The sequence below is a fragment of the Gigantopelta aegis genome, chromosome 1 (genome assembly GCF_016097555.1).
Source record: "Gigantopelta aegis isolate Gae_Host chromosome 1, Gae_host_genome, whole genome shotgun sequence".
In the NCBI taxonomy this organism is placed as follows: Eukaryota; Metazoa; Mollusca; class Gastropoda; order Neomphalida; family Peltospiridae; genus Gigantopelta; species Gigantopelta aegis.
The window spans coordinates 12,372,859-12,398,670 of NC_054699.1; the positions used below are offsets into that span (position 1 = coordinate 12,372,859).

General features: G+C 39.5%; 1 protein-coding gene across 1 annotated transcript; it reads right to left on the bottom strand.

Moving 5' to 3' along the window:
- Nucleotides 1-2,278: 2,278 nt before the first annotated feature.
- On the bottom strand, nt 2,279-13,209 carry LOC121370851. The gene is made up of 2 exons (XM_041496359.1): nt 13,041-13,209; nt 2,279-3,647 (listed from the first exon to the last, which is right to left on the bottom strand). Exon 2 carries the CDS (start codon nt 3,645-3,647, stop codon nt 3,108-3,110), a length of 540 nt encoding a protein of 179 aa, XP_041352293.1. The 5' UTR covers nt 13,041-13,209; the 3' UTR covers nt 2,279-3,107.
- Between the last annotated feature and the right edge of the window lie 12,603 nt (nt 13,210-25,812).

Genomic DNA, 25,812 nt, shown 5'->3' on the forward strand with positions numbered 1-25,812 from the left:
CTGGTCGCGGTATGCAGCAGCATTGAGGTTGCCACGGATGACAAGAAGTCGAGAACGTCTATTTCCACAGAAAGCACCCCCAACCATTACACTTCCGCCTCCAAATCTGTCAAGTTCACTGACACAACACTGAGCATGACGTCTCCAAACCATCTGCCTGCCATTGGCAAGTCGCAAGTGGCGCTGTGCCCACAGATGACGTTGACATCGATGAAATTGGGTCAAAATCGGTCCAACATACGGGCGCAGTGCGTGGAGGTGAGCAGTTTGCAGCCGATTTCGGACCGTTTGCGCGGACACCCGACGTCTGAAAACTTCATTACTGGTTGCTGTAGCTGTCATGAAACGGTTGCGGAGGTGATGTAACACAGTGGTCTACCCGGTCGAAGGCGATCAGCTGTAGTGCCCGTTTGTTGTACTCGTATCCGCAGATCATAAATTGCCCATCGAATGCAACCCAACGCCCTTACAACGTCAGCTACTGACGTTCCCGCGTGCAAGATGCCAACGGCACTTTCATGCTGCACATTTTTGAGTCGTGGCATCGACACAGGTCGTAACTAATATGGTTGTAATGTGTTTTTTCGTTGTGTCAGACTACTGTGAGCAAGTAACGACGAACACGCATGTGCCACCTGACCAGTGGCACGTGCAAAACCACTTTTGCCTCAATGGTGCCGTGCACGTGCTAAAGCCCATCACAGCCCACGTGGAGTGTAAACATTGTCATTACAATATTTATTCCTGAAAAAATACCTGCTTTCAACACTTATTGACTTTATTCAAATTTTAGAAGTTTTTAATTTGAGTCTGTATTACTTCAGTTACATAAACATAAAAAAGAAACATTGTACCATATACAAATAATGCCACCACTTTGCAAAGGGGCCGTTCAAGAATTAAGTAAAATCAGGGGTGGGGTGGAAGGGGGCTATTATTGGTTCCGTGCGAAACGTTAATCTGGCGCGTTTGCTCAAGCGAACTGTTTTTGTCTTTGCATGAGCATTACTTCATTCGCCGCAGTCAACTCCTACATCGACATTATGACCTGCATACGCGTATTGATATTGTCATAGTGGAACATTTACAACTATATTCAAATGTACTTCATACTTTATTAGCGTGCATATACGATCCAATTACTTGTTATGGTGTTACCTGTCGATTATGCAATAATTTAGACTTGAATTACTTAGTGGCTAGTAGAAACAGAAACAGAAATTTTATTACGACTCGGACCAATTAGTGTGAAACTAAATCACAGCAATCAAGCCACTACGGATTTTTAATCGATGGCCCCATGTAAGACAAATGATATCTAACGGCCACTCATGTAGTATTCTCTATTTCTCCCATCCCTAGCCATGCAAGACAGGCGTATTCCATGACGTCAGCCCATGGTAATAAATCGGTCTTGCATGAACACGTGACTTTTATTGTTTGAGCTGATATTAACATTGGATGACGTCACGTAAACGGCACACTAACACAACAAATGGGTTTTTTAAAAATATATTTGATAAAAACAAGAACACCTGCTGTCATAATGAAATTATATGATCATTTGCAGTTTATACTCTTAGTATAAACCATTTTTGGGTACGATCTTTTCAAAGGTTATGATTATTTTATTGTAAGATACAAATAAAAAAAATGTAGGTTTTTCATGTGTTCCCAATTTTTTTTTTATCTACTGGATGGGAAAAAAATAATCCTCCATTATGTATCCATGTGAGACAGGGCTATTCCACCCTCGGGTACATAATATGATATTAGGGACTCGACAAGCCTCGTCCCTGATAACAGATTGTGTACCCTCGGGTGGAATAGCCCTGTCCCACATGGACACATATGAAGGATCATTTTAATATTAACTATAACGAATAAATCATTTTTTTGTAGAATGCCAATGTTTGTTTATTTAATGTGTCTTCCATTTAGCTCAGGCCGAGCTTGTAATTCTGTTATATTTTAATTTTATAAATCTTAGGTGTCCTAATTTTCCACCCATTATCTGCAACCCTCCACTCAATACTGTCTGTTTCCGGCAGCTAATATTATTTCATAGCAGACCCAATATTTTACTTCCTGATTCGAGCCCTAATATGCACAGTCTGCCAATAACACTCTGAAAACAACCAATTCTCTGCGCCACGTTTCTCGTTGAAAAACCTTTTTTTTTTTTTTTTTAAAGATACCTAAAACCCCCCGAATCTGTATGTTTCAGATGATATTAATTTCGTTCAACAACTCGTAAGATAAATGGTGTAACGGGAATCCCTAGATCTCTGTGTATCTTAACCCGTTTATTAGTTTCCCAGATTCAATGTATCTGATCTGGCTTTCAAGGTAGCTGTCTATGATAAAGAGTTTCACTAAGGTCTAGTGCAGAAGACGAAATGAAAACACAAAATTAACTAGTCAACTTTTATTTACACTTAACATAAAATCACACAAAACATTTATTAGGAATAAGATTACTTCAAACCTTTAATCCTACCCCAAACCTAACAATTTACACCTCGTAACTCCACACAACCTAATAAACAAGACATGTTCGTAGCTCAGGCAAACATAGTACCTTTCTGCTGCAAACAAAATCACTAATACAATACCATTAAGCCACTATTACAAAACCTAACACAACCACTAAACCACTGCTACCAAACCTAACACAAGACAAAAGACATGGTCTACTCGAACAGAAGTTAGGCATGCATGGTACCTTTGACTATCTCCCAAGTGAGACCTCGATATATAGTAGTTCCCCCTTAATATAGTCTACTCAGGACTTCTCAAAATAACAATCTTAAATAATTTAACTTTAATATAATAATAATAATTCAGCGAATGCTTAATTAATACCCAACTTAATCTACACTAATTACAAAATATATTACCAAATTACAATACCTAAAATATTACCAAATCAACAAATCTATATCCATATAATAAAACATTAATTATTAAAAGAATAAATCCATATCACCTATTTTCAACACAACTTAATTCCGTTTCCCTTACATTCCCCCCAACCTAAAAAAACAAATATGCAATATTTGCAGTTCATTTGTGGTCTCCACAAAAAGTTCATAGATTAAAATATATTATGAGTTCATCCACTCTGGTTTTACAGTTCTAATTAAAATTTTCTTCCCGTCCGGTGTTGTTCTGGTGATGATTGATTCATCCCGGCAAACATAAGGATTTGGCACAATGCCAACATCCTTCAAGTCATCTGCAAGCTTCACTCGTTTCAGCCTAGCTTTTTCTCTTTTGTCCACATGAACCACCCTCTTTCTCCTTGGGCACAAGTTGTTTTCAGGGTTACGGAACAGACGATTCTCTTCCTTGGAGGTCTGGAACTGGCCAATGTCTTCATTCTTATGAACTCTCCGAACATGGCGTGTTAACATAGGCCGCTGTGGATGTTTATAGGTACATGTAGCACGTCTAAAAATACGGACAGTTCGCCGATGAAATTTTTTCCAGTGTGCCCAGATGGCGTTGTGCGTCTTATACTGATGTTCCCCACACTGTGGTACCGGACACGGCATCCCCTCCTCTGGAAAATCGGGTCTCAAGTCTTCATTCAATGTCTCCATCTCATCAGAGTACACTTCCACCTCTAATATTTCCGAATTCATCTAAAAATATAAAAGGAAAGAAAAAAATAATAAACTATTTTATTCGGTAAAAATTATTTTCACATCAAAATTCACCAGAAATAAGAATATTTCTTTTGAGAATTTGAAAATTTGTTACAAAGTAAGTAAAGTAATAGATCAAGAATTTTACAACCATCCCTTGACCTGACTCACACCACCTCTTGACAGACACAAGTCCAGCCATGCCCCATTCAAGATCCACTACGAAAAAAACCACACAAAAAAACACACAAAAAAACACACAAAAAAACAAAACAAAAACAGGAAGGACAATAGTTAACCCAATTTGATGAAGACCGAGATCAACTACGGAAATGTACTTTAAGAAATACACTTACTCTCCTTGATCTACACCAAAGCGTTAAACTATTAAATCCTTCTACAGAGAAAAGGTACAATGTCTAGACTATAGGCTTAATGTATTGACTACAGAAGACTACCTCTCGGTATTCTTACTCTCATCAACACCCACTTTTACCTAAAATATCTGACATTATAACCAAAGAAATTAAAGAAACAATTGTTTATTCAATGTCTGTTAGAAAGGACGTTTCATGAAAGGAACAGAAAGAAATTAGACTTTTTAGGGAGAATACTTCAAAGGCTTTCTTACATTCCTACCACACTTGGTTTGTTTATACATACCAATTGCTGGCTCAACCCCAACCTCAGCAGACCCAACTTCAACCTCAGCAGACCCAACCTGACTTCCCACTTCATATTCCACAACAGAAGGACCTTCTTCATTACTAAAATGACCAGATTGACTGTTAGATACTTCCATTTCCTCCCAAGCATGTGGTGGACGAACCCCTTCATATGGTTTAATATGATCAACATGCACTACCAATGGTTTGCTATCAGGGAATTTCTGAATTTTGTAATTTACGTCCCACATCTTGCCTAAAACTTTACATGGACCTGTCCAACCCATAGCTAGTTTTTTTCCTGCCAATGGTGGATACCATCTCCAAACAAAATCACCAACGACATACTTTCTAGGTTTTAAACCCTGATCATAATATTTCTTCTGTCTCCTAGCAGCTTCTTTTAGATGTTTAAAAACAAATTCATGAGTGCTAACCATCGCATATTGTAACCATCTGACGTACTCTATGTGACATAGTATTTTTGGAATTACAGGAGGATTTCCAATCATTATATCTATTGGCAAAGATATTTCATGACCAAACATTAATAAATTTGGAGAACATCCAGTACTCTCGTGAACTGTTGATCTATATGCCAAAAGAACAAAAGGAATTTGATCATCCCAGTCTGAACGATTACTATTCACATACATTGACAACATTTGAATCAAAGTTCGATTGAAACGTTCTACAAGTCCATCAGATTGAGGCCTATACGGAGTTGTTCTGGTTTTCTCTATTCCCAATTTGTCACACAAGATCGAGAAGAGATGTGACTCAAATTCTCTTCCTTGATCTGTATGTATCTGTTTAGGAACTCCATATCTGCAAATGAACTCATTTACTAGTTTATCAGCCACCCTAATGGCTGTGTGATCAGGTACAGCGTAAGCGTCAACCCACTTGGTAAAGTAATCACAAACTACTATAATGTACTCATTCCCATTTTCTGACAAAGGACATTCCAAAATATCTATTGCAATGTGATCGAAAGGAGCACCTACTGTGGATTGTTGAAGAGGAGCCCTTCCAAACCCTGGTCCAGGTTTTCTCCTAGCACAAAGATCACATTGTTTAATCCATCTCCTAACCTCAGATGACATTCCTGGCCAATATACTCTGCTTTTGATGGATTTTATTGTTCTTTTTCTTCCAAGATGTCCACCCAATTTACCTTTATGTAATGTGTCAAATATCTGTGTTCTTATTTCCCTTGGAGCAAGAAGAAGCAAACCATGTTTGTTTTCAATCTCATTATACCATCTGTAGTATAGCAAACCTTTCCTCACCACCAGTTGATCCCACAATCCCCATAAAACTCTAACATCAACTGATACAGGAAATACCATGTATTTAGGAGGCCTACTTTCATACTTTCCTTTCCATTCCAACAACTGTTTAATTCCTAAATCCTGATTTTGCCATAATTGTAAATTTTCTTTAGTCCAAGTTTGAAACCAACTCATTAAATCATCATCTATAGAGTCATCTGTCGGGTCATATCGACTTCCATTTGTCATTATAGGAGCTACAATGTAGGTTTTGTCAGACTCCTCAGAATCTTTTACTTCCGCCATTGTCTCCTCTATCATAAATGTCTCTATTTTTGAGTTAATTTCCTTCTTCCCCAAACAGTCTACACATTCAGGATGTTTACACTTTCTTTGCCCCATTCTGGAAAGTCCATCGGCATTAGCATGCAAAGTTCCTCTACGATATTCAAGTGTGAAATCATAAGTTTCCAAAACTGTGATCCATCTAGCTACCATTCCCTCTGGATTTTTGAAATTTCTCAACCACTTAAGAGAGGCATGATCAGTCCTAACTACAAAATGTCTTCCCCAAAGATAATGCCTGAACTGTTTTATAAAGGTCACTACTGCCAATAGCTCACGATAAGTGGTACAATATCTCTTTTGAGCTTTATTCAAAGTTTTGCTTGCATATGCAATTACACGTTCCTCGCCATCTTGAAACTGTGACAAAACTGCTCCAATACCTGTTAAACTGGCATCTGTGTCAAGAATGAATTCACAACTATCACTACTCCAATCAGGATAAGCCAAAATAGGTGCAGAAATTAAGCAATCTTTTAACAAAATAAAAGCATTCTGACATGAAGAAGTCCAAGAAAATTTTACAGACTTATGTGTTAAAAATGTGAGTGGACTAGCAATCGTAGAAAAGTTTGGTATGAATCTACGATAATAACCTGACAAACCCAAGAAACTTCTAACTTCAGAAACATTTGTTGGTACGGGCCAGTTGACAATGGCTTTAATTTTTTCAGGGTCACACTCAATATCTTGCCCAGAAACTACATGTCCCAGAAAATTAACTTTTGTTTGAAAAAGTCTACACTTGGATGGCTTCAATTTAAGATTGGCTTCCCTAAATCTCTGCAGTACTAATTTTAGATTTTCTAAAGCTGTTTCAAAATTATTTCCAAACACAATAATATCATCCAGAAAACAAAGACAACGTTCAAAATGAAGGCCCCTCAAAACAAATTCCATCAGCCTCTCGAATGTTGCTGGAGCATTACAAAGTCCAAAAGGAAGAACCTTGAACTGATAAAGACCCCGATGTGTCGAGAATGCAGTTTTTGACTTGTCATTATCACTCATCATACACTGCCAATAACCTGACACTAGATCTAAAGTGGAAAACCAATGAGCCCCTGCTAAAGAATCGAGACAGTCATCTATTCTTGGTAATGGATATGCATCCTTTACTGTGACCTGATTAACTTTCCGATAATCCACACAGAATCTGACTGACCCATCTCGCTTTGTTACCAGAAGAACAGGAGAAGACCAAGGACTATCACTAGGCTCAATTATGTCATCTTTTATCATCTTTGCTAATTCCTGATTTTTCACTTTCTTTTGTTCGTATGGTACACGTCTTGGAGGAAGTTTAATTGGAGCAGCATCACCAGTATTGATATTGTGTTTAACTATATCAGTACGACCTAAAATTCCCTCGGGTGACTTAAAAACATCTTCATACTCACATAACAACTGCCCCACACTTAGTCTTTGCTGACTATCAAGGGTATCAGAAACTGTATCAAATAAATGTTTCAAATGTTCAAGGGGTTCTTTCAAATTATTCTTTGGTTTACTTACAGTTTGTGAGTCTAAAGAAACATTAGCTGTTTGTAAACTTCCAACCAAAGTATGTTTACCAAGAACAATTGGTTTCTCTGTAACATTTACAACAGAAAACATGACATTTTCTGGATTTACCAAAGCATTTGCAACCAACAAACCTTTTTTTTCCTAGATGTTTATAAGGTTCTAAGGTATTGATTTCTCCTTTACAAATTTGACCTTCAACATATCCTTTTACAATCTTTTCTGTTTCTGCTGGAATCACTACTCTTTTTGAAAACTTTACTCTAGCACATCTTAAAGTGTTTTCCCTCTTCAATTGAATATAATTTTGGCCAAATTGTAAAACACCCTGTGCAATTCTAATGGCTATATCATAAACCTCAACGAAATCCATCCCAAGAATTCCTGTCAAGTCTATTTTAGCCACCAAAAACTCGTGCACAAACACATGTTCATCCAACTGAAATTGCATAGTGATTTTTCCTTCTATTTCCAAAAGAGACCCATCTGCTGTTCTTAGTGTCTGATCATTCTCTTTTAATTGTGGTTTCCAATCTCCCAACTGTTCATAGAATTCTTTAGATACTAAAGAAATACTCGACCCAGTGTCAATCAGAAATGCATTAGACTGTGAATCCACACATACCTCAGCGTACAAGCAAGATCTTGCACTTTCATTTTCACATTTTGATGGCCTGACTTTAGAGAAGAATTTCTGAGCTGGGATTTCGGCCTTAATCTCAGCCCCTTTTAGTTTCCCTGCTGTTTTTGTTCATCAACATTTGAACTCCTTCCTTGGCTATTCCACTTACCCCCCACTCTCGCTTTCTTTTCTAAACAATCATATGACAGATGACCAAACTTTCTACACACAAAACACTGAACATCATCTAGAGTGTAGGGTTTTCTGTTTGACCGCTTAGATTCTGCACTACCTCTACTTTGTTTAGAGAGATTTTCTACACAATCCTTTAATGTCTGAACAAGATTATTCAGTCCACTCATATCAGTTTTGTTCTCTATTTTAGTAGAATTTCTAACTGTCTGAACATAGCCACTATCCATCTCTGTATAGACCTGAGGTTTTCTAGGAACATTTTGAGAACCTTTTACAGCTTCGTACTCTACTGCCAATGAAACAGCTTGATCTAATGTTTTTGGATGGTGAAAAATAATATGTTCTCTCAACTCACTACTTCCTATCCCATTCAGAAATTGTTCAATAATGCTTGTCTCTCTGTATACATAAGGGATTTTTGGAAAAGCCAAACTAGCAATGCGTCTTAGAGCAAAAGCATAGTCAGAAGGAGTTTCCTGTCTTTGCCGCTTTCTTGCTCTAAACTCACATTGGTGTGCAACCTCGCGTTCTTGTGGATCAAATCTCTGTCAGAATGGTTTTAAGTTCCTCATAACTTGCCATCTGTGAAGGGCTTAATTCTCCTATCAACTTTTGTGCTTGCCCAAGAAGACACATGACCAACTGTTGGGCCATCTCCAATACAGTCCACCTATTCCACAAACTAACCTGCTCAAAATGTACAATGAAATCTTTCCATTCTACCCCACACCCATCAAATTTGTCTGGTTCTTTTTCGCGCCTTGGGACACTAAAAGCTGTAGTCAACTCGGAAATATTTCCATGCATTTGACCAAAACTGTGTGTAGGTCTGCCATTACTATACTGACATGTCCTCTCATTTGTCATACCTCCCACACCATTATCAAAATCTGTCAGAACAGAAACATCCCTATCTGGATACTGAACGGATCTTTCTTCTTTGGTTTTAAAACACTGCCTTGCAGCAACAACAGGTTCACCTAGAGATTCACCTACTATATCCCTTCCTTTAAATCTATCATTCTCTAAACTTTTTCCTCCATGCATATTAATTTGCATACTCTTTTGTAACTGCAACTCTAACCGGTCAGTATATTCTTCCATTAGAGCCATTTGATCACGATATTGCCTTTGTAACTTTTCTGCCATTTTGCTGATAGCTTCTACTTCATTTTCAAAAGCTTCTGGTACTCTACCTCTATCACCTGTCTCTCTGTCATGACAACCTATTTTCACTGGAAAATTCTCAGGAGTCAACGAAAAATCCATTCCATGCTTTTCAAATTTACCTTTTCTTTCTACATTTTCAAAATTAATTAAATCCTCCTGAAAAGAACTACCTTCAGCCATGTTTCAGTCAGAATATCCCGGACAAGCCCCCAAAATCTGTAACGGGAATCCCTAGATCTCTGTGTATCTTAACCCGTTTATTAGTTTCCCAGATTCAATGTATCTGATCTGGCTCTCAAGGTAGCTGTCTATGATAAAGAGTTTCACTAAGGTCTAGTGCAGAAGACGAAATGAAAACACAAAATTAACTAGTCAACTTTTATTTACACTTAACATAAAATCACACAAAACATTTATTAGGAATAAGATTACTTCAAACCTTTAATCCTACCCCAAACCTAACAATTACACTCGTAACTCCACACAACCTAATAAACAAGACATGTTCGTAGCTCAGGCAAACATAGTACCTTTCTGCTGCAAACAAAATCACTAATACAATACCATTAAGCCACTATTACAAAACCTAACACAACCACTAAACCACTGCTACCAAACCTAACACAAGACAAAAAGACCATGGTCTACTCGAACAGAAGTTAGGCATGCATGGTACCTTTGGCTATCTCCCAAGTGAGACCTCGATATATAGTAGTTCCCCCTTAATATAGTCTACTCAGGACTTCTCAAAATAACAATCTTAAATAATTTAACTTTAATATAATAATAATAATTCAGCGAATGCTTAATTAATACCCAACTTAATCTACACTAATTACAAAATATATTACCAAATTACAATACCTAAAATATTACCAAATCAACAAATCTATATCCCATATAATAAAACATTAATTATTAAAAGAATAAATCCATATCACCTATTTTCAACACAACTTAATTCCGTTTCCCTTACAAATGGTATCAAACGGCTATTCATATGTTTGTCTATTTGTCCAATGTAGAAATATGTAACAGATATCCATATTCAAAGCAACACAATACAATGCAATTAATTGTAAAAAAAATTTAAAAGGTTATATTTGGCGAAAATAAGTTTAAATTGCGATACACTAAAATTGGTCCCTTTAACGTATACTGCGATACGTACATTCCACCTTCCAACTTAGTTTAGATGAACAAGCACTAAGCCTTAAGGACAAGTTTTCACAGAACAAGAATAAGCAATCAGATCACAATTAAATATACAATTATTTTTGTTTTAAGAGTGCGTTTCATCTTCGGTATGCCTAATTTCATCCATACATCTTCAATGGAACAAACATATTTCGAAATTATTTACAAAATCGGTTTTCAAAATGAGTCAAAATATGTTTTTTTAGTTGATATGTACCCAGTAGTGATTAATATAATGTTGGAATACGTCTACTGTTTTATTTATAAGTAAAAATTTGGTTGAGCGAATATGGCATGGATTGTTTTTGCCAGAACAGTAATTTATGTCTGTGTTTATACCTAGAAAGAAGATAAATATTGTCACACGTACTCGCACTAAAACGTCTAACCGAAAGTAAGTTACCGTTGTTAAACATAGTCACACATTGCAAACAAAACCACAGAATTTTACAGTTCCGTTCATACACGTTGGATTCCCAAGCGACTAAAACCGGAAGATTTAACCAATGGGCCATTAAGGCCGGTTTACGAGATAATCAAGTCTCAAGTTGTCGTCATGACTCTGGTCGCAAAGTATTGTAGCCGCAAAGCGGACCAAGTTTGTTATTACAGAATGGGTATTAGTTTTATTATAACATGGGCACCTATTTTTATTATAAAATGGGCCCAATTCTATCACAGAATAGGTTGCTTTTTAATGCATTTCGTGAAATATCGAATATATATTGATGGAAAGAAATAAGGGAACACATCAAATTGTACACCATATTTAATTCACTACTATCGTAGTAATGTCTGTATTTCATACCAATTTGTAATGTGGGACTATATGTTCTCAGTCAACGTCTAACAATATGAATTGATTTTTGATGCAGTCATTATTTCTTGTTGCTATCTGTGTGATCCTTATTTCTTTCCATCAGTACATCATGTCTGTATATGTTAGTGTATTCTATATGTAGTTGTATTATACACAAACATAAACTGTTATTTACCACCGGCTATAACTACTTTGATACAAACATATATATTAATCTGGAAACTATATCCTCGCGCTTACAACAATTACAAAATTACAAAAATGCCCGACCATAATGAAGGAGAAAACTTTCCATATTTGCACAGCTGACATTTTGAAGATGAATGCGTCGTTTGTCAAAACAGGAAGTTATATGCCTGGCCTGGTAGAGCGAGTCATTGTTGCGGGCAAAGTTGTACTTGGGATGTTTAACTACGATAACGCGCTACCTGTTTGTATTCGTTGTACGAAATCAAAGGACGGGTGTATGATGTGTCTAGATAGTGGGTGACCCTGAACAAATGGACATATACAGAAATCCAAAGTGCATTAGCAAGTACTATAATTATTATACATGTATACACATACACGCGCAGCACAATATTACAACACGAGTCCTATCATGCATACATGCACACACGCGCGTATGTAAACGCAAACACAAGTGAACGCACAAATGCACACGCACACACTATATAAAGGAAGAGCATATTCTGAAATAAAATAAAGGGCGATTTTTAACGACCCGTCATCACATTCTAAACTATGACTATTAACAAGTGATAAATGGTTATTTCGAGATATGGGGGAGAGAGAGAGAGACAGAGAGAGAGAGAGAGAGAGAGAGAGAGAGAGAGAGAGAGAGAGAGAGAGAGAGAGAGAGAGAGAGAGAGAGAGAGAGAGAGAGAGAGAGAGAGAGAGAGAGAGAGAGAGAGAGAGAGAGAGAGAGAGAGAGAGAGAGAGTGTGAGAGAGAGAGGGAAAACGAGAGTGTATGAGAGAGAGATGGGGAATAATAGGGCGTACACACACAAGGAAAGAGACTGGGAAGGAGAGACGGGGAGAGAGACAGAACAAGTGAGAGAAAGAAAGAATGATGTATGGGTGGACAATCCGCAATGTGATACTCGACGATAAACCAAAGGCATAATAATATACTGATAGAAAGAAAGAAAGGAATAAATGTGATATTGAATGTCAGTAACACGGCTAACTTGCTGACACAATATACAAGGGTAAGAATGCAGTCACTTACACAATTTATTTCCTTTCACCAATATAGATGCAACGGTTTTTGAAGTACCAATTGTGAAGAAAAAAAAGAAGAAGACAATAATCCAACACAGATAATAGATAGTGATCTGTCATTGAGCTACAACCCTACCAACAATAGTATGCTATGAAACAAAAAACAGACGCCCCCTACCCCCCCCCCCCCCATCTGGAAAAGAAATCCCTAAAACGCCTATTTTTCCCGCAATGATTACGAAATATTAGTAAGCACTTGTAGAAATTAAATCGTAAATAATTAATCATATGTCATTTGTGATGATTACCATAACTTAATTAATTAAAACATAGAACTATTCAAATGTAATTACCTTGAAGTTGTACAACCTGAATAAGACAATATCCAACCACAATGAAACAAAAAACCTTCAAACTTCGCACAGTCGACATTTTCTTGGAGACTGTTGGGTTTGTTCTGGCAACCAGGTAGTTTAATACTTGAAGGGAGCTGAACCTGACTACACGACAAAAGAGGCGACGTGTTTGTCTTTTTTCAATATGGATGATGTCTCGAGTGTATCTATAGCTGACCTAAATGTGCGATGCCGTATCCGTGTCACACACTGCAGTAACAACTCACCACATTAACAATAAATCATGATGCATATATTTAGAAGTTTACATATAGGGTCCAGGGGTCTGAAAGAAACTCCATTGTCAGACACCAATAGTTTGTGTATTTAGTGTGTGTGTGTGTGTGTGTGTGTGTGTGTGTGTGTGTGTGTGTCGGTATGTGTGCGTACGTGCGTGTATGTGTGTGTGTGTGTGTGTGTGTGTCTGTCTGTGTGTATGTGTGTGTGTGTGTGTTTGTCTGTCGGTGTGTGTGTGTGTGTGTGCGTACGTGCGTGTGTGTATGTGTGTGTGTGTGTGTCTGTGTGTGTGGTTTGGTGTGGGTGTGTGTCTTTGTCTGTCGATGTGTGTGTGTGTGTGTGTGTTTGTGTGTGTGTGTGTGTATGTGTGTATGTGTGTGATTGTATGTCGATGTGTGTGCGTACGTGCGTGTATGTGTGTGTGCTTGTGTGTGTCTGTATATGTGTGTCTGTGTGTGTTTGTGTGTGTGCGTGTGTGTGTGTTTGTGTGCGTACGTGCGTATATGTGTGTTTATGTGTGTCTGTATGTGTGTGTGTGTTTGTGTGTGTGTGTGTGCATGTGTGTGTTTATGTGGGTGTGTGTGCGTACGTGCGTGTATGTGTGTGTTTGTGTGCGTACGTGCGTGTTTGTGTGCGTAGGTGCGTGTATGTGTGTGTGTGTGTGTGTGTGTGTGTGTGTGCAGGGGTGTTGTTAAACCTGTATTCATTTATTCATTCATTACAAGAAACTACCCGCTCCATAATAGTAATAATAATAATAATAATAATAATAATAATAATAATAATAATAATAATAATAATGGTATTAGTATTAGTAGGAGTACAGTAGTGTAGTAGTGGTAGTAGTAGCAATAGTAGTAGCAGCAGCAGCAGTGGCTTTAGTAGTAAGAGTAGTAGTAGTAGTATAGTAGTAGTAGTAGTAGTAGTAGTAGTAGTAGTAGTAGTAGTAGTAGTAGTTGTAGTAGTAGTAGTAGTAGTAGTAGTGATAATATTAGTAGTAGTAGTAATAGTAGTAGTAGTAGTAGTAGTAGTAGTAATAGTAGTAGCAGTAGTAGTAGTAGTGGCAGCAGCATCATCAGTAGTAGTAGTACTCGCCGTCGTAGTGGTAGTAGTCGTAGTAGTAGTAGATGTCATGCACACATTTATTCTTGTATTTAAACAATTGTGTATCAGTCATTTACAAACTGATTGAATAAATATCAGCAATTTTACAAATCGACTGAATAAATATCAATAATTTTACAAACTGACTTAATAAATACCATCCATTTTACTAACTACATGATTCTAGACCACATCTATTTATAACTCGTTATAAATACAGCCTTATTTTCACCACATATAATGTACAGCGTATGGAATACGCTTCAATAGCATTAACTACTGTTATTCAATAAACATGTCTCGTACCGTAGAAGGCTAAACAAACACGTCGTATATAATAGCCTCTACAAACATGAATGAGAGTTATCAAATTTACCGACAGCCAGGATCCTTCTCGGTCTCTCCGACCACATTTCAATGGTGATGCCATCACGGCTTATATATATTTCTCATTGCTTTAGCTGCTCAAACAGTATGTGTACACTCTTAAAGTGACATACCCTAGTTTTTAAACATTAACCTAGGTATATTTGTTTGACTATTAGAGCCATTTATGATAACAACCTTACATTATATTTTATTCTTTAGTTCATCTATTTCTGTACAACCGATTTTTTTTGTGTCACCCTCGTGTTTCTGATACCGGAAAATGCAGTTCTCTTATTTTAAAAACGCACGTGTGTCAGAGTATGGAGTCGAATTATCGCCTATTTAAAAAAAAAAAATAATCCCTTTTTTTAACGTCACAGAATACTTTGTTTTACACTGTTGTAACTTTATCCAAATGTGTATAGATTAACCGAAAGTAGAGTCCATGTTTAAGGGTTCAAATTAGGGTCTGCGACTTTAATGGGATATACGTTCACCGGCTAATACCAAGGCCAGAGAAAATTAAACGCATGATTATTACTCAACTTTTATTTTAAAATTGGGATGTGGTCGGGGTACTTAAATATATTTTTAGGACACTTGGAACACGGAAGATCGAACAAAAACCATTTTGGTCAAAAAACTAAACAGAAACAAACCACCCACACCCCCCCCCCCCCCCCCCCCCCCCCGAAAAAACAATAAAACAACGCACAAAAAAAACAAACAACGAAAAAAGAAACTCAAACAACAACAACAACAGACAAACACACAAACAAAACAAACAACAACAAAAAACAAAACAAGTTAAACAACAACAAAAACAATTTAAAGAAAGGAACAAAATGAAAGAAAGATGAAAAACATCAACAACACGGGGATGCGTCTTTTTCTTCGGGGCGGGCGGGGATGAGAATCCCACTGTCCACTTCATTCTGGAGGTATCCGGGGCGGGACGTGGCACAGTGGTAAAGTGCTTGCCTAATGCACGGTCGGTCTAGTATCGGTCCTCGCCTTTAGGCCCATTGGCCCATTTCTCATTCCAGCCAGTGCACCACAACTGTATATCAAAGGTCATGGCATGCACTATCCTGTCAGCGAGATAGTGTATGTAAATGATCCCTTGGTATTATTTGAGACATGGACATTAAAACATAAACATTCACAGTCTCTCCTCTCCTCTTTCTGTCTCTCCCTCCCCTCTCACCCCCCTTCCATCTCTCTCTCTCCCCTCCCTCTCTTTCTTTCTCCCTCCAGCCCTCTCTCCCCTTTCTCCTCTCCTTCCCTCTCCTTCCCCCATTTCTCTCCCCCTCTCTCACTCCTTTCCACTGTCTCAACCTCTCTCTCTCCCCTTCCCTCCTTTCTCCATCCTCTCTCCCCTCCCTCCTCTCAACCCATCCTCTTTCTGTCTCCCCATCCCCTCTTTCACTCCTTCCATCTCTCTCTCCCCCCTCCTCCCTTTTCCCCTTCTCTCCTCCTTCTCCCTTTTTTCTGTCTCTCCCCCCTCTCTCCCTCCTTCCATCTCTCTATCTCTATCTCTCTCCTTCTCTCTTCCCTCCAGTCTCTCTCCCCCTTCCCTCTCTCCATCCCCTCTTTCACTCCTTTCTCTTTCTCCTTCTATTTTCCTCTTTCTTTCTTTCCCCTTCTCCTCCTCCCTCTCTCCCTTCTCTTCTTTCTTTCTCCTCCCCCCCCTCTCTCCCTCCCCCTCCTTCCCATTTCCCCCTTTACAGTCCTCCTCCTTTTCTGTCTCTCCTCCCCCTCTCTCTCCTCTCTCCCCCCTTTCTTCCTCCCCCCCCTTTGTTCTTCCTCCTCTTTCTGTCTCTCCCATCCCCTCTCTCACTCCTTCCATCTCTCTCCCCCCCCCCTCCTTTCCTCTCTCCCAGTCTCTCTTCTTTTCTGTCTCTCCCTCCCCTTTCCTTCTCCTCTCCATCTCTCTCTCCCCCTCCTCTTTCCCTTTCTCTCCCTCCCCTCTCTCACCTTCCTCCCATCTCATCTCCCCCCCTCTCTTTTTTCTCCCTCCTCGCAGTCTCTCCTATCTCTTTCTCTTTTCTTCTCTCACCTCTCTTTCCTCCTTCCTCCTTCTCTCTCCCCCTCCCTCTCATCCCCCTCTCTCCCTCCCAGTCTCTCCTCCTCTTTCTTTCTCTCCCTCCCCTCTCTCTCTTCTTCCCCTCTCCTCCCCCCTCCCTCTCTTTTTTTCTCTCCCCTCACAGTTTCTCCTCCTCTCTTCTCTCTCCCCTTCCTCCCCTCTCTCCACTCCTCCCCTCTCTCCCCCCTCATTCTTTCTCCCGCTCTCTTCCTCTCCAAATATCCTCCTCTCCTTCTTCCCCTCTTTTTTCCCCTCTCTCACTCCTTCCATTTCCTCTCTCTTCCCTCCCCCCCTCTCTTCTTTCTCTCCCTCGCAGTCTCCCCTCCTCTTTCTGTCTCTCCCTCCCCTCTCTCACTCCTTCCATCTCTCTCTCCCCCTCCCTCTCCTTCTTTATCCCCCTCGCAGTCTCTCCTCCTATTTCTGTCTCTCCCTCCCCTCTCTCACTCCTCCCATCTCTCCCCCCCTGTCATTATTTCTCCCCCTCGCAGTCTCTCCTCCTCTTTCTGTCTCTCTCACCTCTCTCCCACTCCTCCCATCTCTCTCCCCCCTCCCTCTCATTCTTTCTCCCCCCCCAGTCTCTCCTCCTATTTCTGTCTCCTTCCTCCCCTCTCTCACTCCTCCCATCTCTCCCCCCTCCCTCTTTCTCCCCCTCGCAGTCTCTCCTCCTCTTTCTGTCTCTCCATCCCCTCTCTCACTCCTTCCATCTCTCTCCCTATCTCTCTCCTTCTTTCTCTCCCTCGCAATCTCTCCTCCTCTTTCTGTCTCACCCTCCCCTCTCTCACTCCTTCCAGCTCTCTCTCCCCCTCCCTCTCCTTCTTTCTCTCCCTCGCAGTCTCTCCTCCTCTTTCTGTCTCTCCCTCCCCTCTCTCACTTCTTCCGTATCTCTCTCCCCCTCCCTCTCTTTATTTCTCTCCCTCGCAGTCTCTCCTCCTCTTTCTATCTCTCCATCCCCTCTCTCACTCCTTCCATCTCTACCTCCCTATCTCTCTCCTTTTCTCTCTCTTTCGCAGTCTCTCCTCTTCTTTCTGTCTCACCCCCCCCCCCCCCCTCCATCTTTCTCCCTCGCCCGCTCTCTATCTCTCACTGTCTTTCCCTCACCCGCTATATGTGTGTATCTCTCCCTCTATTTCTGTCTACTCCCCCTCTTTCTCTCCGTCTTTCTCTTTCGCCCGCTCTCTATCTCTCACTGTCTCTCTCTCACCCGCTATATGTGTGTATATCTCCCTCCGTCTGTCTCTGTCTCTCTCTCTCTCTCTCTGTCTCGCTGTCTCTCTGTGCCTCTCTCCATCTATCTTGCTGTCTCTCTCCCTTTCTCTCTTTATCTGTCTCTGTCACTCTGTCTCTGTCTCTTTCCTCAATGGGTAGGTGTAAACCACTTGCACCGACCAGTGATCCATAACTGGTTCAACAAAGGCCATGGTTTGTGCTATCCTGCCTGTGGGAAGCGCAAATAAAAGATCCCTTGCTGCTAATCGGAAGAGTAGCCCATGTAGTGGCGACAGCGGGTTTCCTCTCAAAATCTGTGTGGTCCTTAACCATATGTCTGACACCATATAACCGTAAATAAAATGTGTTGAGTGCGTCGTTAAATAAAACATTTCTTTCTTTCTTTTTGTCTCTTTCACTCTCTTTTTTTCTCTCTCCATCTCTCTTGCTCCCTCACACTATGTACCTCACTGTCCCTTTCGTTCTCTCTCTCTCTCTCTCTCTCTCTCTCTCTCTCTCTCTCTCCTCTCTCCTCCTCTCCTCATCTCTCCTCTCTCTCTCTCTCTCTCTCTCTCTCTCTCTCTCTCTCTCTCTCTCGCTCTCCGTTTCATTTTAGCGGGATTCTTCGCCCCCACGTGTCTTTAATATTGCATGCTATTTAATATAGTGTGTACAGTGCAAAATGCCGGTTGTGTATACATTTCCCTATGCATATAAATAGTTTGAATGTCTCTACTTGTCTGTTTTGCATTTGTGCACTTTGTTTTGGGGAAGGGTTTCTTAATTCAACAAAAACATTCCGATGTCAGGGTCCACGCGTTTGTTGATTCCTTAGAAACGCGGCAATGTGTACATTAATTTTCCCCAGGTCATTTGTCCCCTCTCCTCGAGGGTCTTGCAAAATATATATCCTGGGACGGGGGCCCCGCTGTAATTTGTGCTACAGGCCCCGCGGATCTTTAAACCGACTCTGGTAATATTTAAATAAACCGGTTCACCGGGTTTTTTTTTTTTTTTTTTTTACGATATAGTCCGAACAGTAGTCCAGATTAGTTTTCGGATGTTTTGTTTCTTTTTTTGAAACTGGTAAAACCGGTTACATGTACGATTTAATGTTGAACTTGTTGGTTTAATTTTGCCAGTTTTATAGCTAATATCATCTACAAAACTATGTTCTAGTCCACGGAGAGTGCGGGAATATGACACTGAACATTAGGGTTCTATAGGTTTGTTATAATTTATTTATAGAACCATTTATTTTCACCACAGTTTCTAGATAGATAACCAGTAATAGCCGAATTCAAACATTTGTACGGACTGAGCTTCCCGGGTCAACACGGATTTTAAAGCCCATTCAGGCGAAGGGAGTCAAAATAATTCACTTATCCAATAAAAAATAAAAAAAAAATTCAATGTATTTACTGTGGAAGCAAGATCCGACCCGTGCGCTCGCCATAGTATAGACCCCCTCTGGACTGCACAGTTGCCCACACTGCTGCAGTGTACAATTACCCGCACGTGTGTCTGACAATCTTGAGTGTATATTTAATTGTAGTTTTAATATGCTAAACTCCATTCACTGTTGATATTGTTGGGTTGTTTTTTGTTTTGCTTTGTTTTGTTTATTATTATTATTATTATTTTATATTAACACAAAACTTTTCTTTTCGCCACCGTTTGCTCTACAGTCACATGTCTGTTGATAACCGAAGTGGAACATGAGTACGGACTGGTAGTCTTGAGCTAAAAACGGAATTTTTAAAATCACTTTTTTATTCTGACAATTAATTTTAGTTTTTAAAGACAGGAGAGCCTAGTTTCAATATGTAAAAATTAACACTAAGGTTAGTTAATCCAGAAACCTATAACACGTTAAACGTCGTTTGGATAAAGTTACAGAGTGAAATAAGACGCTGTGACATTGAAACAAGGAAATATCCTCAAAACTAGACTATAATTCCACTCGATAACCGTTACTTCTCATACGCACGTGCATTTGAAAACCTATACAAAACATTTTGTGGTATTAAAAACACAAGGACGATCAGAGACATTTCGTTTGAACGAAAACGGATAATCTAAACAATAAAATATAAGTATTGTTTGATTTAATAATAATAATAATAATAATAAAAAATCAGTTAATGTTCAAGTACGTTGTGCTGAATCATGATTTGGTCCCTTTGTTGTAAAAAAACCGACTGTTCTGAACAAACCAAGGTGGGTTCCAAAACTATTGACAGGAGTTTGAAATATTATTTGTTTCTATCAATGTTCTCCTTGTCCGTTGTTAATTTGTATAAGTGAATACGAGATTTGGTCTTTTCCTGATACGATATTGCTTGAATGAATCACAAACCACTCTACATATCAGAACATTGGACAAGCCATAATTTGATCTAGTTTGTTTGAGCCCTCTTTAACACAACACAATGGAGAGAGAGAGAGAGAGAGAGAGAGAGAGAGAGGAGGGGAGAGAGAGAGAGAGAGAGAGAGAGAGAGAGAGAGAGAGAGAGAGAGGAGAGAGAGAGGAGGGGGGGTGCGTGAGGAGGGGGGGTGGGGTGGAGGCAGAGAGACACAGGGAGGGGGTGGAGAGCGAGGGATTGCGCGTGCGTGCATGATTGTTTGGTCAGCGGGTTATCTACAAAATGAAAGCACCGTTAATCAAGTTAAGAACGTTTATTGACAAAACCTGTTCGAAAGAGTAGAACAGTTATAAATATATTTAGTAGCATTCAGCAATTTTTATAATTACTGCTACCACATATTCGTCTTCAAAATATCTCAATTTATTACCCACCTGGTGAACGTCTGGTGTGCCATACAATTCAGTATACACCACCAGTTTGTATTTTTTGCTATCTGACGTGTTTTCTGTAAGTCATGATATTTCGGTCAGCGACGTCATCTTCTCTGATCTTGAGTATCTGTACATTAGCATGTCTCGTTATCTTTACAGTAATTGTTATCTTTGCAGTAATTATTTGAAGGTGGGTAATATTTTTTTTTTAAATAAAAAAATTGAAACTCGTGAACTTCCTTCGCTTTCTTTCTGTCAGATACTAATATGGGAAGTATGTAAACACAATAATCTAGCAAAAACTCCTGTACTATTCTGTGTATATCAGTATCAAATTTAAAACACTAATGTATAAGTAATTATTCATTTAGATATGCAGTGACCTTTCATTCAAACCGTAGGTGCCTACTCTTAGTTGTCAGAGAAATGCTATATAATATTATGTTTTAACCAGTTATAAAAAGGGGCGGGACGTAGCCCAGTGGTAAAGCGTTCGCTTGATGCGCGGTCGGTTTGGGATCGACCCCCGTCAGTGGGCCCATTGGGCTATTTCTCGCTCCAGCCAGTGCACCACGACTGGCATATCAAAGGTCGTGGTGTGTGTTATCCTGTCTGTGGGATGGTGCATATACAAGATCCCTTGCTGCTAATCAAAAAGAGTAGCCCATGAAGTGGCAACAGCGGGTTTCCTGTCTCTATGTCTGTGTGGTCCTTAACCATATGTCCGACGTCATATAACCATAATTAAAATGTGTTGAGTATGTCGTTAAATAAAGCATTTCCTTCCTTCCTTCCAGTTATAAAATTACATGGTTTATTATGTGTTTCAATCATTTCCCATCGTCGGATTCATCAAGTTTGTTATTCAAAATAAATTTAAAATATGAATAAGTTGTCTGAAACAGTTGTGAATTTTGTTATATCTTGTGAAAGTTTATCTTCTGGGTTTTTTCAATTACCTAGAAATCAAAGATAAAACGCACGTATATTTCATTGTGAATATTTGAATCTGATATGTTTTTCAGTCTCGTACTACATCTGTGTAGTGAAGATGCATCCTGATTAAACATAGAAGTACAAAGATGAAGTGTTGACAGAGACATATCTAACAATGTCAGTCAATGGAGATGACAAAGGTCTGAAATGAGAATTCTGCTTTAAATATTTCACATGCAAGTCCAAAGTAAAAGCACATACGCGTGTGCATACTGGTGAGAAACCATTCAAATGTGAAGTGTATAAAAAGTGTTTTGCATGGAGTGCCAACTTTAAAAAAGCATATGTTTGGTCATGCTAGTGGTCATGCTAGGAAAAAATGTGAAAAACGTTTCAAATGTGAAGTGTGCACAAAACGTTTTGCATACAGATCCATATTAATAGAGCATATTTTGATTCATACTGGTGAAAAACCCTTTGAATGTAAAGTGTGCAGAAGACCTTTTTCAAGGGGTTCCTACTTAAAACAGCATAGTTTAATTCATTCACTTCCGGTGAATCTTTCAATCCTTTCAAATGTGAAGTGTTGCGCACACGTTTGTACAAATGGAGTGTGCGCCCACGTCCAAGCAGTTCCATCCTAAGACAGCATATATTGATTCATAATAATGAAAAAGGTTTCAAATGTGAAGTGTGTACAAAATGCTTTACACGCAGTAACGACTTGAAACGCCACATGACCATGCATACTGGTGAACAGCGTATCCAGTGTGAACTGTGCTCGAAACGTTTTACAGCTTTTGGACATTTAAAAAGACATTGTGATGCATTCACCTTTTAAATGTGATGTTTTCTCAAAATGTTTTCGACACAGATGCAACTTAAAACGTCATATGTTCATTCATACTGGGCAGATGCCTTTTAAATGTGAAATATGCACAAAAACATCTACAAACGGTTCACTTTTAAAAGAACATATGTTTATTCATACTGGTGAATTTATTTTTACATGTGATGTATGCACAACATCATTTAGTCAGCATCGCAGTTTGAAACGACATTTCTCGATCCATACTGGTGAGAAAACGTTCCAATGTGAAGTATGCAAAAAACGTTTTGCAAATAGAGATGGTTTAAAACAGCATTTACTGATTCATACTGGTGAAAAACCTTTGAAATGTGAAATGTTCACAACATGTTTTTCAGTCAGGGCTGTCTTGAAGCAGCATATGTTGATTCATACTGGTGAAAAACCCTTTAGATGTGAAGTGTGCACAACATCCTTTAGGCACCATAGAACTTTGAAATGGCATATGTTGGTTCATACTGGTGAAAAACACTTTAAATGTGAAGTGTGCACAACATCCTTTAGGCACCATAGAACTTTGAAACGGCATATGTTGGTTCATACTGGTGAAAAATATTTTAGATGTGAAGTGTGCACAACAGCCTTTAGGCACCATAGAACTTTGAAACGGCATATGTTGGTTATAACTGGTGAAAATATATTTAGATGTGAAAGTGTGCACAACATCCTTTTTAGGCACCATATAACTTCAATACAACTTGACAACGGAATATGTTGATTCATACTGGTGAAAAACCTTTCGAATGTAAAGTATGCACAAAACATTTTCCATGCAGTTCTGTCTTAAAACAACATATGTTGATTCATACTGGTGAAAAACACTTAATATGTGAAGTGTGCAGGACAACCTTTAGACAACTTGCTACTCTAAAACGGCATATGTCGATTCATACTGGTGAACAACCTTTCAAATGTGAAGTTTGCTCAAAATGTTTTGCACAAAGTGAACACTTAAAGCAGCATACATTGATTCATACTGGTGAAAAACCTTTCAAATGTGAATTGTGCACCAAACGTTTTACAAAGAGTGGCAATTTAACGAAGCATGGGTTTTGTCCATACTGGTTGAAAACAAAACCTTTGAAATGTGATAGTGTGCACAAATATGTTTGTTGCCACTGAGTGAAGTCTTCAACATCAGTCAAGATGTTGATTCATACACTGGTGAAAAACCTTTCAATGTGAAGCATGCAGCAAACGGTTTGTATGCAAGTGCCAGTTTAAAGCGGCATAGTGTTAGTCCATAACAGTAAACAAATGTTGAAATCTCCCTACGTGTGTCTTATCCAGGTCCATACTCAATTTCACATGTTGACAGCCTCCTAGCTTTTAGTGGTATAACGCAGTCCCCTTTTCGGGTGAGCTAATTCTGTCTCCCTCTCCTCATACTCCACTGCAGCCCATCCTTATTTTCTACTGCGAACCCATCCGCCTCGAATTTCATCGAAGTGTCCGGCATTCACTCTCCCTAAATTAACGTTCCTTCTACCCAATCCGTCTCTGTCATCTCCTCTTTTACTTCCCTTTCTCCCTGTCTATCTCCCCGTCTCGAATCAATTTTTCGTGCGCTTTCATCCTTCCACCTCCTTCTCACGATCTCATGACCCAGACCCGGTCTCCTCCCCACTTTACCAGACGTTCCATTCCACCCCTCCCTCTCTGCATTCTCTCCATTTTCTCTTTACTTTTTTGCTCTCCCGTTTCACGTCTCATCCTATCCCCCCTTTCCTCCCCTCACCTATTATCCCCTCTTCATCCACGCTCTGCCTCCCTTGCTCCTGACCCTGTCCTTTACTTCCCAATCGCCGCATTCCTCACCTACCTCGGGTAATCCCTGCTCCCCACCCGCTCTCTCCCTCCAGCTCTCTCCACCATCCTCCCGTCTATGAGCTCTCTTACTCCCTCTTCTTCTTCTCTCTCACTCCCCGTCCCTACTCTCTCTTCCTGCATCTCTCTCCCTCTCCCCTTATCCCCTCTTAGTCTTTTCTCTCTCCCCCTTCTCTCTCTCTCTCTGTCTGATCTCTCCTCCCGTACCCGAAAAGCACTCGCTCTCAACAAAGTGCCTCGCACCAATTGCATCTCATCTCTCCCCCTCTGTCTCCTGTATCCCCCTATCTTCTCTGTCTCTCTGTCTCTCTGTCTCTCTCTCTCTCTCTCGATCTCTCTCACTCTCTCCTCTCTCTCTATCTCTCGGCTTCTCTCTCTATATACTGAGCCTAGTAACAAAACCTGAAAGAATGGGATATAATTTTTACAAAAGATAAGAAAAATATTGAAAGGTACACAAAAAACATTTTAATAAATAAATGTAGCCGTGAACAAACCCAGTAGCCTTATCATTAGGACCAGATGATCGATTTGTTTTTGTCCTAGAAAATCACAGACATTTTGTAGTATCAAAGATCGTATTGTGTGCTGTTATGTCTGTAGGAAACTGATAATACAAAAAAAACCTCATCATTTGTAAGCAAGCTTAAGCGTACGGGCCCCATTTTTGTAGGGGGCAGGCTGGTTTTTGCCCGAAATAAACGAAAATACCCGAATCTGGATAACAACATTTATTTACATTATCATTACTGCAAAACAGCTATATAGGGTAAAACCCCGCGGTTCGTCAAGCACGCACAAATCCGACGTGGCATGCTTCTGATTAAACGTCCAATACTATTTTTCGGGATTCTGTCCCATTCCTCTTGGAGAGCGGCGCCTAATTCATATGTTCTCAATAGATGAAAGGTCTGACCTTAGGGCTGGCCTCGGAAGTGTGGTGATGTTCGGTTGCTGCCGTAGGGGATGCAGTGGACCACGTACAATCCGTTGAGGCGATACTTGGGCGTTAGGAAAGTTATCCAGCAGGAACAACTCTGCTTAGTATGACTCACTCAATAATAGACAAATGCGCAAAAAAGTAATTTTAGTCGGCAATCATTGATAGAAAAACAAAGTTTATAGATAATATTCATGTATCGCCACTTAATTATTAGTATGTACATCGTTTCCTGGTGCAACAATAGACTTTACTTCCAAATTGCAAACTGAAGTCGAACTGGTTTAATAATGGTTGGTTCAGAGAGAGAGCCCAGGTTTTTTTTTTTTTTGGATTTAGTAATTACGATATATTTCA